At 45.3% G+C, this 12,019-nt stretch overlaps 1 protein-coding gene across 1 annotated transcript in view; it reads left to right on the top strand.

Moving 5' to 3' along the window:
* Positions 1-3,299, top strand: part of polm (polymerase (DNA directed), mu) — a 38,794-nt gene extending 35,495 nt beyond the window's left edge. Inside the window, exons 11-12 of the mRNA XM_070865980.1 lie at positions 1,011-1,094; positions 1,936-3,299. Coding sequence (XP_070722081.1) covers positions 1,011-1,094; positions 1,936-2,022 — 171 coding nt within the window. The 3' untranslated portion in view covers positions 2,023-3,299. The remainder of the gene's footprint in view (positions 1-1,010; positions 1,095-1,935) is intronic.
* The last annotated feature ends 8,720 nt before the right edge of the window (positions 3,300-12,019 follow it).

Genomic DNA, 12,019 nt, shown 5'->3' with positions numbered 1-12,019 from the left:
CAGCTCGCCCATCGCCCCTGTCTTTGCTGTCTGACATTGGCTCCTGGTCCTCCATAGCCTCAAATTTTAAAATATTAACATATTTAAATCCCTTCATGGCTTGCTCCTCACATATTTTGGTAACCTCCTCCAGCCCTATAATCCTCTTTCAGCTGAGGCTCTGTGGGGTAGTACTTTCGCCTCTTGAGTCAGAAGTTTGTAGGTTCAAATCCCACTCCAGGGACTTGAGTACAAAAAAAATCTAGGCTGACACTCCCAGTGCAGTGCTGAGGGAGCGCCGCACTGTCGGAGGTGCTGATTTCCGATGAGACATTAAACCGAGGCCCCGTCTGCGCTCTCAAGTGGACGTAAAAGATCTCGTACTATTTCGAAGAAGAGCAGGGGGAGTTATACCCGGTGTCCTGGCCAATATTTATCTCTCAATCGATATTAAAAAAGAGATTATCTGGTCATTACCACATTGCAGTTTGTGGGAGCTCCCCACATTATCTGGGCTTAACTGATTAGCCGCGAGTAGCTCAGCCCGATGGACCAGGAAGGATCCAGCTTGTAACGCGTTACCTGATTGCAGCTGAGATAACAGGACATTACAGTTGGCGTCAGCACCCTTGGAGTAGGGAACAGCAAAACAAACCGGGGTTTCCACTCCTGAATAATATGCACGACTCCTGTCAGAGGTGTGTCCATATGAATATGTGGGCTTTGCTGTTCTGTCCCTGCAGTTGACGTACTCAATTTAGGGTACAATTGAAGAATGGCTATTTGAATGACGTATGGGAAAGCAACTGACACCCAAGGATCCCTACACCAGCAAGAGTTAAGGGCTTTAGGTGTGGAAGGGAAGATAACTGGTTGGGGGCGGGGGGGGAAATAGATGGTAAAACACATCATCTGGAAATGCAGAAAATCAGAGCTAGAAATCCATTCACTTCAGAAGAGGAAAGCTTTCTCCATTTTGACTTTTAAGTTTCAATGACTGTTTCTTGTTTCCTTCTCCTTGCGTCCTGTAGCTCTTTGAACGAGACCTACGCAGATATGCCAAGCACTTCAAGCACATGGGTTTGAACAGCCATTCTTTGTTTGATAATGAACAGGTAGGAAGAAATCCAAAAATTTGGCTCTGAATCTACCAAACAATTTTGAAAGAAGTCTAATCGGCCTGAATGGCCTCCTGTGCTGTCCGATTCTAAGTAATGTTATATCGTGGTTTTCACTGTGGCGGCCTCACTTTCGTCCCAGCACGATGTGACGTGATCCACAGCAATTGGAAGGTGGGCATTCTGCTCTTGGAGGCGAGTTCAGATGGACTACAGGGGAGTCGAGGATTATGGGGAGCGGGCAAGTGGAGTTGAAGCCAAGATCAGATCAGCCATGATATTATTGAATGCTCGAGGGGCCAAATGGCCTACTCCTGCTCCTAATTCTTATGTTCTTATGGACTCATTCTCCAAATTAGAAAAAAAAAATTCACTCTATCTGTACGTAAAGAGTTAGCCCACAAAATAATCCAAGTAAGCTAGAACTCCGTAAGCATTGGTCCATAGCTTTGCCCTCTGCTGTGTAGTGCGGTAATCTGCCAACACACTGCATTGCTAATGCAGTTAATTCTGAGTGGTGTGCCCCTAATGAAATTATGTTAACTGTACAAAATCAGAGATAGCAATCCATTCACTTCAGAAGAGGAAAGCTCTCTTCCTTTTGACTTTTAGGTTTCAATACTGTTGAGTTAGAAGATCAGCCATGATCTCATTGAATGGCAGAGCAGGCTCGAGGTGCCGAATGGCCAACTCCTGCTCCTAATTCTTACGTTCTTACGTTCTTATGTTCCAAGTACAACATCTTAAAACCAAAGTAATATTACTTGTGCTAATTGTATGATTAATAACTTTACATATAAATTTAAAAGTTAACATTATTTTCTTCCAAATTTGAAAGAATAAATTTTTGCCGGCTGCTACAGAAGAGGAAATCTTTGCACATCTCGGATTGGACTATATACCACCTCGGGAAAGGAATGCTTGATCTGCTGAATTCCAGCTGCAGGAGTAGAGAGAATAAACCGCGAGGACAGTTCGGGGGATACCCTCTCGCAAAATGCACGTTGCACATTTGTCACTTGATACAGTTTGCCCATGTAAAAGCTGCCCGTTCCCCCCAGATCTGGCTCTGTATGGCTCACACATGTCCCCTGTACGGTGTCCTGTAGAATTGGTAAGTTGTATGTTGTATTCATATGTTAAGCATCTTGGGATGTAGTTTTTATATGGTGCCTGCATGTGGACATGTCTATCATATTGGCTCAGTGGTCAAACTCTCACCTCTGAGTCAGAAGGTTGTGGGTTCAAGTCCCACTCCAGAGACTTGAGCACAAAAATCCAGGCTGACACTGAGGGAGTGCTGCACTGTTGGAGGTGCCATCTTTCAGATGAGTCATTAAGCCGAGGCCCCGCCTATCCTTTTTTCTCTGCACTTTTTCTTTGCCATTTCTCTCCTGCCCTCGATGTCTTCTGTTACCTCATTCATCTGGGAACCTTGACAGAGAGTGGTGGCAGGCTATTTATCCAAAGGGGCATTACTTTGGAGCCTTATAATTACTCTCAGTCTGCACAAGTGCACATCCAGCAGGGTCTGCAGGATAGTGATCGAAACCCTGACTGAATTGTTCTCCCCCCATCCCCATCCTAAGGGCATTGACCCCAATTGTAGCATCTCAACTGAAATTAGCTAAATCCACAGAGGACCAAACTTGGATCCTTCTTCATCTTTATGGCTAGGATACTCCGTTTCTAATCTAGCTAAACCATTGGTTTTAATAATACACACACCATTTTAAAACGCTGCTTTGGTTAAAGATTTAGCCGAGTGTGCCAGGTTTCAAAGTCATACTCGAAATCTGCTCTGCAGTAAAACAATAAAGATGCTGGCTACGGAAGCAGAGGAGTCAAAAGTGATGATGCAAGGATACTTGGATTCTGCCATACTGGTGTTTTAAGCTTGTTAAAACGTGTGCTGTAGCCAGTTGTCATTTTGATATATCAGTGGATTATATGTATTGAAAACTGTTGAGGCTACATAATGTTGGTCCAAAGGTCCCGTCCTTACGACACTGAACCCAGTAAGTGACTAGTACTGAATTCAAGCTGCTTATTCCTAAATGCAGTGAATTGGCATTGCTTTAATTTTATATGTTAACTGTTTATCAAACACCATAGTGTGAACAAAAATTGCTGCGAATCATGTTTCGATGTTAACGTAGAAAAGATTCCATCAGTCCAGATTTTTAAAGAGGAAATTATCCAAGGTGATTTAATTTTGGAACAAATAAAAGTATTTATATACCTTCAATAAGCTGTCCATTCAGTTTTTTGATACTGTAAACTTTAACGGTTTACTTATCATCATTGTGCTAAATGTAAGTTACTGAATATATAAATATGTAGATGAATAACTTCAAATCCTACTTGGTTTTAAGTGGTTAATGGATTATCACACACTGATTATCAATGTGTTGCTGGGTTTATTTTGAGACTGTGAAAGTTGTATCCAGTAACTCTCGCCCCGGGTTCAATCCCGTACTCCTCTGAGTTAATAGATCTCAGCAGGAGCAGCACAGTTAGCCTTGGTGCTGCTGGGGTAAGCAGGGAAAAATCAGCCAGACCTCTCTCTCGGGATCACTGTCCAGTGACCCTTGCTGCAAATCATAAGCGTGTAAATGTGTTATGCGAGAACAGGATCAGACTTGGCTGTCATGCCCTCCAAAGCCAAAGAGACTGCTAACTATTGCTTTTCAGCTCTCGTGTGAAGAATACACAGTGGTCTACTGCTGCCTTGGGAACTGTACCCCAGCAAGAGTCTGTCTTCAGGAGGGGAGGGAAGAAATTGGGAATCGAACAGAAATGAAATATGGAGGTCTGTCTCGCAAGTGGCATAAATATTCTGAATGAATTTTAATATTTTTATTGTTTGGAGGAAAGACTAAATTTTCCACTTTAATTTTTGAAGCTACTTTGACATAATATATGGACGTATGTAAAAGTTGTCATTACTCATGAAATGATGGGACTGGATGTTAGTCAGGAAACATTTGATGCGTAATGTCGGTCACCATGGGGACTGACTGGCTGGTGCAGAAGATGTTGCTCCTTGTGGATACTATCACAAAATGTGTGTGTATGGAATGTGTTAAATGCAGTATCAGAGTACGGCGAGCTTCACTCTACACCATTATATCTGACTGATAGCCATCTTGGCAATCCTCTTTTATGGATTCACTGAGCATCTGCAAATATTTCAACCCCTCAATTTTGAACACTATTAAATCGTTCCTTAATCTTTGCTCTAAGGAGAACATTCCCAGCTTCTCTAATTTTTCCACAGAATTAAGGTCCCTTGTCCCTGATGATATTCCCATAAATCTCTGCACCGACTCTAAGGCTTTGACGTCATTCCGAAAGTGTGATGCCCAAAATTGGATACAGTACTCCAGCAGAGGTCTAAGCAATGCTTTATAACGTAGCATAAATATTCCTCTCATTCCTTTAAACATGAGGTTTCCCTACAATAATAGTAAAATAAACTACTATGATCTAGACCCTGGAGTGCTTTTCCCCAGGATCTCCGCACTATTGAGTTCTGCCTTTCTCCCCGACAATCTTCAGGCCTTTGGAAGTGGCGACTGGTGTCACGCACTTCCTCTATCCCAATTTCTCTCCTTTTTTTCCTTGGCTGTTTTGAACGATGGGTTTTGTATTGAAACTTGATTGATGTTTAGTACTGAGTATTGGATTGGGCATTCAACCAGGGAGAGGGCCGCTCAGTTGAGCCCAATCCAGTATCACCCGGCACTCTCAGTCACGAGTTTCTATGTTTCTAACATAGCAATTATAGAATCATAGAAAAATTACCACACAGAAGCAGGCCATTGTGTCCATGCCGGTCGAAAAAGAGCTGCCCAGCCTAATCCCATCTTCCAGCACTAGGTCCATAGCCCTGTAGGTCATGGCTCTTTAAATGCACATCCAAGTACTTTTTAAAATGTGATGAGAGTTTCTGCCTCTACTGCCCTTTCACGCAGTGAGTTCCAGACCCCCACCACCCTCTGGTGGAAAAACAATATCCTCATTTCCCCTCTAATCCTTCTACCAATTACTTTAAATCTATACCCCCTGGTTATTGACCCCTCTGCTAAGGGAAACGAGTCATTCTTATCCACTATCTAGGCCCCTCATAATTTTATCCACCTCAATTAAATCTCCTCCGCCTCCTCTGTTCCATAAGAACATAAGAAATAGGAGCAGGAGTAGGCCATACGACCCCTCGAGCCTGCTCCGCCATTTAATACAATCATGGCTGATCCGATTATGGACTGGGTCCATCATCCCATCATCATCATAGGCAGTCCCTCGAATCGAGGATGACTTGCTTCCACATCAAAAAGTTCACGGAGGTTTCAACAAAGGACCTAAAATTCCAGGTCCCGAATTAAATCTTGAAGGCTGGAAGATGCTTGTGCGTGGATTTTTTTTAATGTGCGGTGGCTATTGCACACCAGCCACCACACTCCCTGGTATGTGGCACTCGGGTCCACTTCACCGCCCGCTCTCCATAACCCCTTAATCCCTTATCGGTTAAGAACTTCTATCTCTTAAATTTATTCAAATTCCCAGTTTCCACAGCTCTCTGAGGCAGTGGATTCCACAGATTGACAACCTCAGAAGAAATTCCTCCTCATCTCTGTTTTACATGGGTGACCCCTTATTCTAAGATTCTAAGCCCTCTAGTTCTAGTCTCCCCCATCAGTGGAAACATCCTCTCTGCATCCACCTTGTCGAGCCCCCTCATAATTTTATACGTTTCGATAAGATCACCTCTCATTCTTCTGAATTCCAATGAATAGAGGCCCAAGCTACTCAACCTTTCCTTTATAAGTCAAACCCTTCATCTTCAGAATCAACCTAGTGAACCTTCTCTGAACTGCTGTAAGATTTCTGAATCTCTCTGGGCTTACATTTGACAGTGAGATGATTCTTTCCAAACAATTAGAAGAGTTTATTAAAAACATACACACATGCACATTAGCAGCAGTAATCAGTTATCTTAAAAAGACACGCACATGCACATTACCAACAGTTGTCAATTATGTTAAAACAGAGCTACAATGAGGTTATAATAACGAGTGATATACGTTACGTCCCTTTTGCGGGCTGGTTTGCACTCACAGCTTGCTGTTTTAGCTGGTCTTCAGGGATGTCTCGTGCCATGTGTCCAAGAGAGAGAGAAAAGTCTTTGGCTGAGTTCTTTTAAACCTCAAAGCCATTGTCCCTCCGAAAGCCCCACGATTGGACCCTGGCTCCAGGGCAGTTCCCCATTGGCGCTCCTCACACATGTGGCTGTCTGGTCTGGCTCAGCCATCTTTGATTAGTTTAAATGGCTTTCCAATACACAAAACCCATGCGGCAGCTCTGGGGGCTTTCATTTTGTTTCTTACAAAACTTAGCTGATGCTGGCAATCTGTGGGCTTCCATTTTATCTCAACACAAACAGGTCTTCCCGTTAATCTACACTTTTAACATTTATACATACACAGAATCAATTAATAAACACTTTTATTCTTACAAACTCCCCACCTTGAGGAGGAAATATCCTTATTGACCCCTCATGTATCGTAAGCATTGAGGGGGAGAGGAAGAAAAATGGGTGGCGTGACTTGGTCCCCGCCTCGTAAGGTGTAGGGGATTTAATAACAGTCCGATAACATCTCCAGCGGAGACTCTCCCCTTCCCGTATCCTCAGTGCACCATCGCTTCTCGAAGCACATTGATGATTGATAATGTTTGTGAGTCATGCTGCAGCTCTCGCTTCTCCATTTTCCCTCGGCTTCGGTCTTGGCCAGTGTCGTCCTGTCAATCGTGAGGATCCGTAACCTGGTCTGTGGGAAACAAGATCGGTGCAGTATTTACTCTTTGGCAGTTTTTAACTGATTAATGTGAAACCACTTCTTGTATTTAACACCCTTCTTCCCCGGTAACTGAATCAAATAAACCGCGGGGTTCAATCGGTCTATAATCGTATTCGGTCCCCACCACCCGGGCTCAGAGGCGGCTTCTTGTTCCCATCATTTGGAATCATTACCGAGTCTCCACCTTGTATTCACAGGGACGTACTTTCTTGTCAAAGTACTTCTTAATTTCTCTTTTTGACTGCCCCAATTTGGTGGCCACAAATCGATTGATCTGATCGGTGTGATCTATCACTTGTTCCAGCCACTTGGAACTACATGGTTTCATTGTCAGGGGACTCATCCCTGTTAGTGTTAGCTGGCCTGGTGTTCTCGAGCCTCCCCGTCATGGCCGGATATGGGGCGACCCCTGTTGTTCTATGGGGTATGGACCTCATTGCCACTAAGCACACTGGCAGCATGTTAGCCCATTGAGTGGGGTGGTCCGTGCACAATTTTTTTTTTTAACATTAACTTGAGGGTCCTGTTCCCCTTTTTGACCCCTCTGGACAACTGGGGGGGATGAGCAATATGTAATTTGTGTTTTATCCCCAACATTTCCTGCAGGTGAGTAAAAATGTTACCAGTAAAGTGTGAACCTTGATCGCTGTCCACTTGTACTGGTACTCCCCACCTACAAAACACATGATTCAATAGTGTTTTGGCTGCTGTGATTGCAGTGTTGGAGTGGCAGGGGAGTGCTTCGATCCATTTAGTGAATTGATCCACCACCACTTGGGCATGCTGAAAATTGCCTTGCGCCTGTGGAAGTGGCCCAGTGAAGTCTGTCTGGAGGTGAGTCCATGGCCCTTGAGGTGGGACATCGCTTTGAAGCAAGGCTCGGTTAGTGCATGCGGGAGGATTGTGTTGCAGGCACGGTCGGCATCGTGCCACGTATTGGTCAATTGTTTCCCTCATGGAAGGCCACCACCCTGTGGATGCTACCTTGTAGAAGGTTACCAGGGCCGAATAGTGCCCTGCTGTGGGGTGGGAGTGAAAGAGGGAAAACAGTTCCTGACCCACCTCTGGTGGAACACTCACCACCGAGCAGGCGTTTGGCTTTCTTTTGAACATCAGCAAACTGCTCATCTGAGTCAGGGGCAGTGGCTAGTCTGGTGTTGGGAGCCCAGGCTGTTGGTTGAGGAAGGGGTCTGCCTTCTTCGTGCCAGATGCTTGCAACAGCATATGACCAGTATTGCTGCTGCAGGGATTTTAAATCTAGGTGATTTGTTGGGGAGGCTTTGCTAACAGCATTTCCGGGCTCAACAACTATATCCTCTATCTCCCCATCAATCACAGCATCCTTGGCTGCTCTGTCTGCTCTGGAATTTCCCTCACTATGTGGACCCCCTTTTCTATGGGCTGCTCCTGACCTTTCCTATGAAGCAGGGCTGGGATCGCTGTTTAAAGTATGACCAGAGCAGGCGTAACCAGGGCCCATGGACCAGGGCCTTGCCGGCTATCGTACAATAGCCATTTTTGTGGTATAGGGGCAGGGAGAGCATGGTGTTTATAGCATAGGTTCTGTCGGACCAAATATTCACGGGGTTTCCTTTACAGCAGTTAGAAGTGCGATGATTTCTGCATATTGTGAAGACTGTCTTTCGCATCTTCGCTGGATGGTTCTTTCTGGCAATACCACAGCATGTCCGGTGTGAGGGGATCCTTCAGTGTGATATGAGGACCCATCGATGTAAAATTGCGGCCATTCTTTTGTGGAATATCGTGGGGGCATTGTGGAAGCCCTGAGGCAAGCATGTCCAGGTGTAGCTCTGGTCATCAAATGTGAATGCAAATTTGTACTGGTCTTCCCCTTTAACAGGGATACTTCAGAATCCATTGGCAATGTCGAGGGTCGAGAAGTACTTGGAACCAGCAGGAATTTGAGATAATATGGTAGGAGTTTCTCTTACTACTGATGAGCAGGCTGGTGTTGCAGAATTTAACCTTCTGTAATCAATAGTCAGTCGCCAGCTGCTATCGGGCTTTTTAACCGGCCATGCGGGTGAATTGGTCGTGAAAGTGCCTCTCCTAAGAACACCCTGCTCGACTAGGGATTTTCTGTAAGGGTGACTCTCGCTTGGGATGGGGTACTGTTTAGTGAATGAGTGGGGGGGGGGGGTTGTCCCTCAATAGATTCCTCGCCTACTATTTTTCCACAGTCATGCTTGCATGTGGCAAACACCGCGGGGTGTTCCTGAATTTATTTCGCCACAGATTCATTTTCGCTCCCCGGAGGGTCATACTCGAATGGCTTTTTAATAGCAAAAACCGAGTGAGCATCTGAAATTTCTATCACTCCTGCCTTATCTCCCAATCCCATCCAAACACTGTCCTGATTTATAATCTATCACCGCGCCATACTGATCCAACACATCAGTCCCTAAAATTCCCCTTCTGTCGGGGGTGGTCATCAGCATAGGTGCTGGGACTTTTCAGGTGAGGCCTCCCAACTGAAGTTCAGTGGCCTTCCCTGTATACGCAGTGGTTGTATCACCGTTAAACCCTTTAAGGGTCATATAACCCTTGCCCGCCACTGCATGGCATTCAGGGTCTGGGGTGTGGATGATGGTAACGGCTGAGCCAGTATCGATAAACACAAGCTGCTGTCTGCCCCCTTTTAAGACAACACGGACTACTGGTTTCCCACTACCATCACGTCGGAACCCCACTTCTGACCAATCTTTGGGGGCCGAACCCTGTCATACGGTCGATCCTGGAATGGGTCCCTCTAATGAGAGTGTGCATCGGCGATTGTGTGTACCGGTAAATGATTTTGCATCCTCCCCGTGGCAATTTGGGTTTGTATAAGGGTTATCAATTTATCCAATCTTTGATCTGTCCCAGAGGGCTTGGATTCGTCCCTCGGGGAGGTATCTATGCGTTGCATCATGGTTCGGTGCTGGTCTGGGTCTGCTGCAGTCTTTTGCTAGGTGGCCTACCTTCTTACAATTGAAGCACCGTCCCTTAAAGGGATAGTTGAGATCCCTCCACCATTGACACTGGTTTATTTGCAGTGGGTGGTGACTTCCCCTTTAACTGTTCTTTTACCACCTCCCAGGCTATTTGAGCATTGGTCTCTATATCTGTCCACTGATTGGTGGGCCTCATATCTATTCCCAGGGTGGTTTTAACTAAAGGGGAAAGTTGGGTCAGGAACATCGATTTAAATTGTTCCTGATCCTTTCCTACTGTAGCATTTGCGGGTTCCTGGTTCTGCGTATGTTGATAGATATCGTACAGGCGATTACTGAAGGATCTAGGGGTCTCTCCCGGGCGCTGCTTGGTCTGATTAAGCAGAGCCACTAAGTTGAAGTTTCGGATCCCTAAATGGTTTAGGATCTCAGTCATGAGTACATCGGCCGCTGTGGCACCTGGAGGACTGCTTTTGGCAGATTATCTTTTTAGGGAAGTGGAACAGGCCAAGAGGAGGATTCGTGTTGAGGCTCTTTCTTCCAACTCGGGGTGACCCCTCCTGAAATTTGCCCACCTCCTATTAACTTCCAGTGGGTCGCCCCCATCATTAATGGGCCAAAACTCGTGGCTACTCGTCGTGGCGTCAGCACCAGATATGGGCCATGAGTCGGTATGGTTACTGGTGATGTTGCCATGCGTATTACGTCGCGAAGAAGTGGTTACTACGGCTACGATTGGCTTTTGTGTCTCCAAGTTATCCCATTCTACACCACTCTCCTGGGAATTAGACTGACTTCCTTCCTCTTCCCAATCTCTTTCCCCCTTTTCCCCTTCTGCTGTCTCTGTTATGGCTCCCCATGTTACTGCGGATACCACGGCCTACTGCTCCCCTAACTTATTTTTAGCCTTGCTATTTCTAGTTGGCGCTGAGAGTGATCTGCTTCCCTATGTGGCTCCTTAATGACTTCTCTTAATGCAGCTCTAGCATCGTCTATCTCTTGCTGGAGCCTCAAGTTTTCCAATTTATATTTTTTTTAACTCTAATTTGTTTTCATTTGCTTCAACAACGGCTGCGGTGGCATTTAAGTTTGAAAGGCTTTGTTGCTGTAGCAGTGAAGCTGCTTCTTTCTAATTGCTTAATACTGTGGTTTAAGTGGCTAATTTCTTGTCTTAAATGCTGTATTTCTCCCTCTTTTAACTGCTTCACAAGTTGGAGGCCTTCCTTTTGCTGTTTATACCTTCAATCTCTCTTTTAACTGAATCTCTTTTACTTGCAATTCTTTCAAATCTTGTATCACTTTGACGTCTTGCCTCATTAATTCCTCATCTCTCCTGGCACAATAAAAAGCGCTAAACGCCACGAGACTGCCCATTTTGATCTCCGCTCTCCCCTATCTACCCTCTCCTGGATAATTCTCACCGTCTCCCCAAATGAGGCAGGTCTACCCTCGTGCCGTGCCTGTGCCCTTAACTCTTCTGCATTTTGTATCGGGAGCTTTTTGGACAAGCTCTCCTGATAAACTAGCTCAACATTACTTTTTATTGTTGGCTTTCTATCCATGACCGATCCCTTCATCCTGTGTCCTTTGAATATAACTCTTGGTGGGTCCCCCCTTAAACAGTTCCAACCCACCCTAAACAGTTACAACGATCGAGACGACTGCTCCCCTAAGACGCAACTCCCGATCTAGAAACATAGAAAATAGGTGCAGGAGTAGGCCATTCGGCCCTTCTAGCCTGCACCGCCATTCAATGAGTTCATGGCTGAACATTCAACTTCAGTACCCCATTCCTGCTTTCTCGCCATACCCCTTGATCCCCCTAGTAGCAAGGACCTCATCTAACTCCTTTTTGAATATATTTAGTGAATTGGCCTCAACAACTTGCTGTGGTAGAGAATTCCACAGGTTCACCACTCTCTGGGTGAAGAAGTTCCTCCGCATCTCGGTCCTAAATGGCTTACCCCTTATCCTTAGACTGTGACCTCTGGTTCTGGACTTCCCCAACATTGGGAACATTCTTCCTGCATCTAACCTGTCTAACCCCGTCAGAATTTTAAATGTTTCTATGAGGTCCCCTCTCATTCTTCTGAACTCCAGTGAATAC

This window comes from Pristiophorus japonicus, chromosome 22, assembly GCF_044704955.1.
Source record: "Pristiophorus japonicus isolate sPriJap1 chromosome 22, sPriJap1.hap1, whole genome shotgun sequence".
Lineage (NCBI taxonomy): Eukaryota > Metazoa > Chordata > Chondrichthyes > Pristiophoridae > Pristiophorus > Pristiophorus japonicus.
The sequence above is the reverse complement of the archived record's forward strand: the minus strand, read 5'-3'. Positions and strand labels throughout refer to the sequence as shown.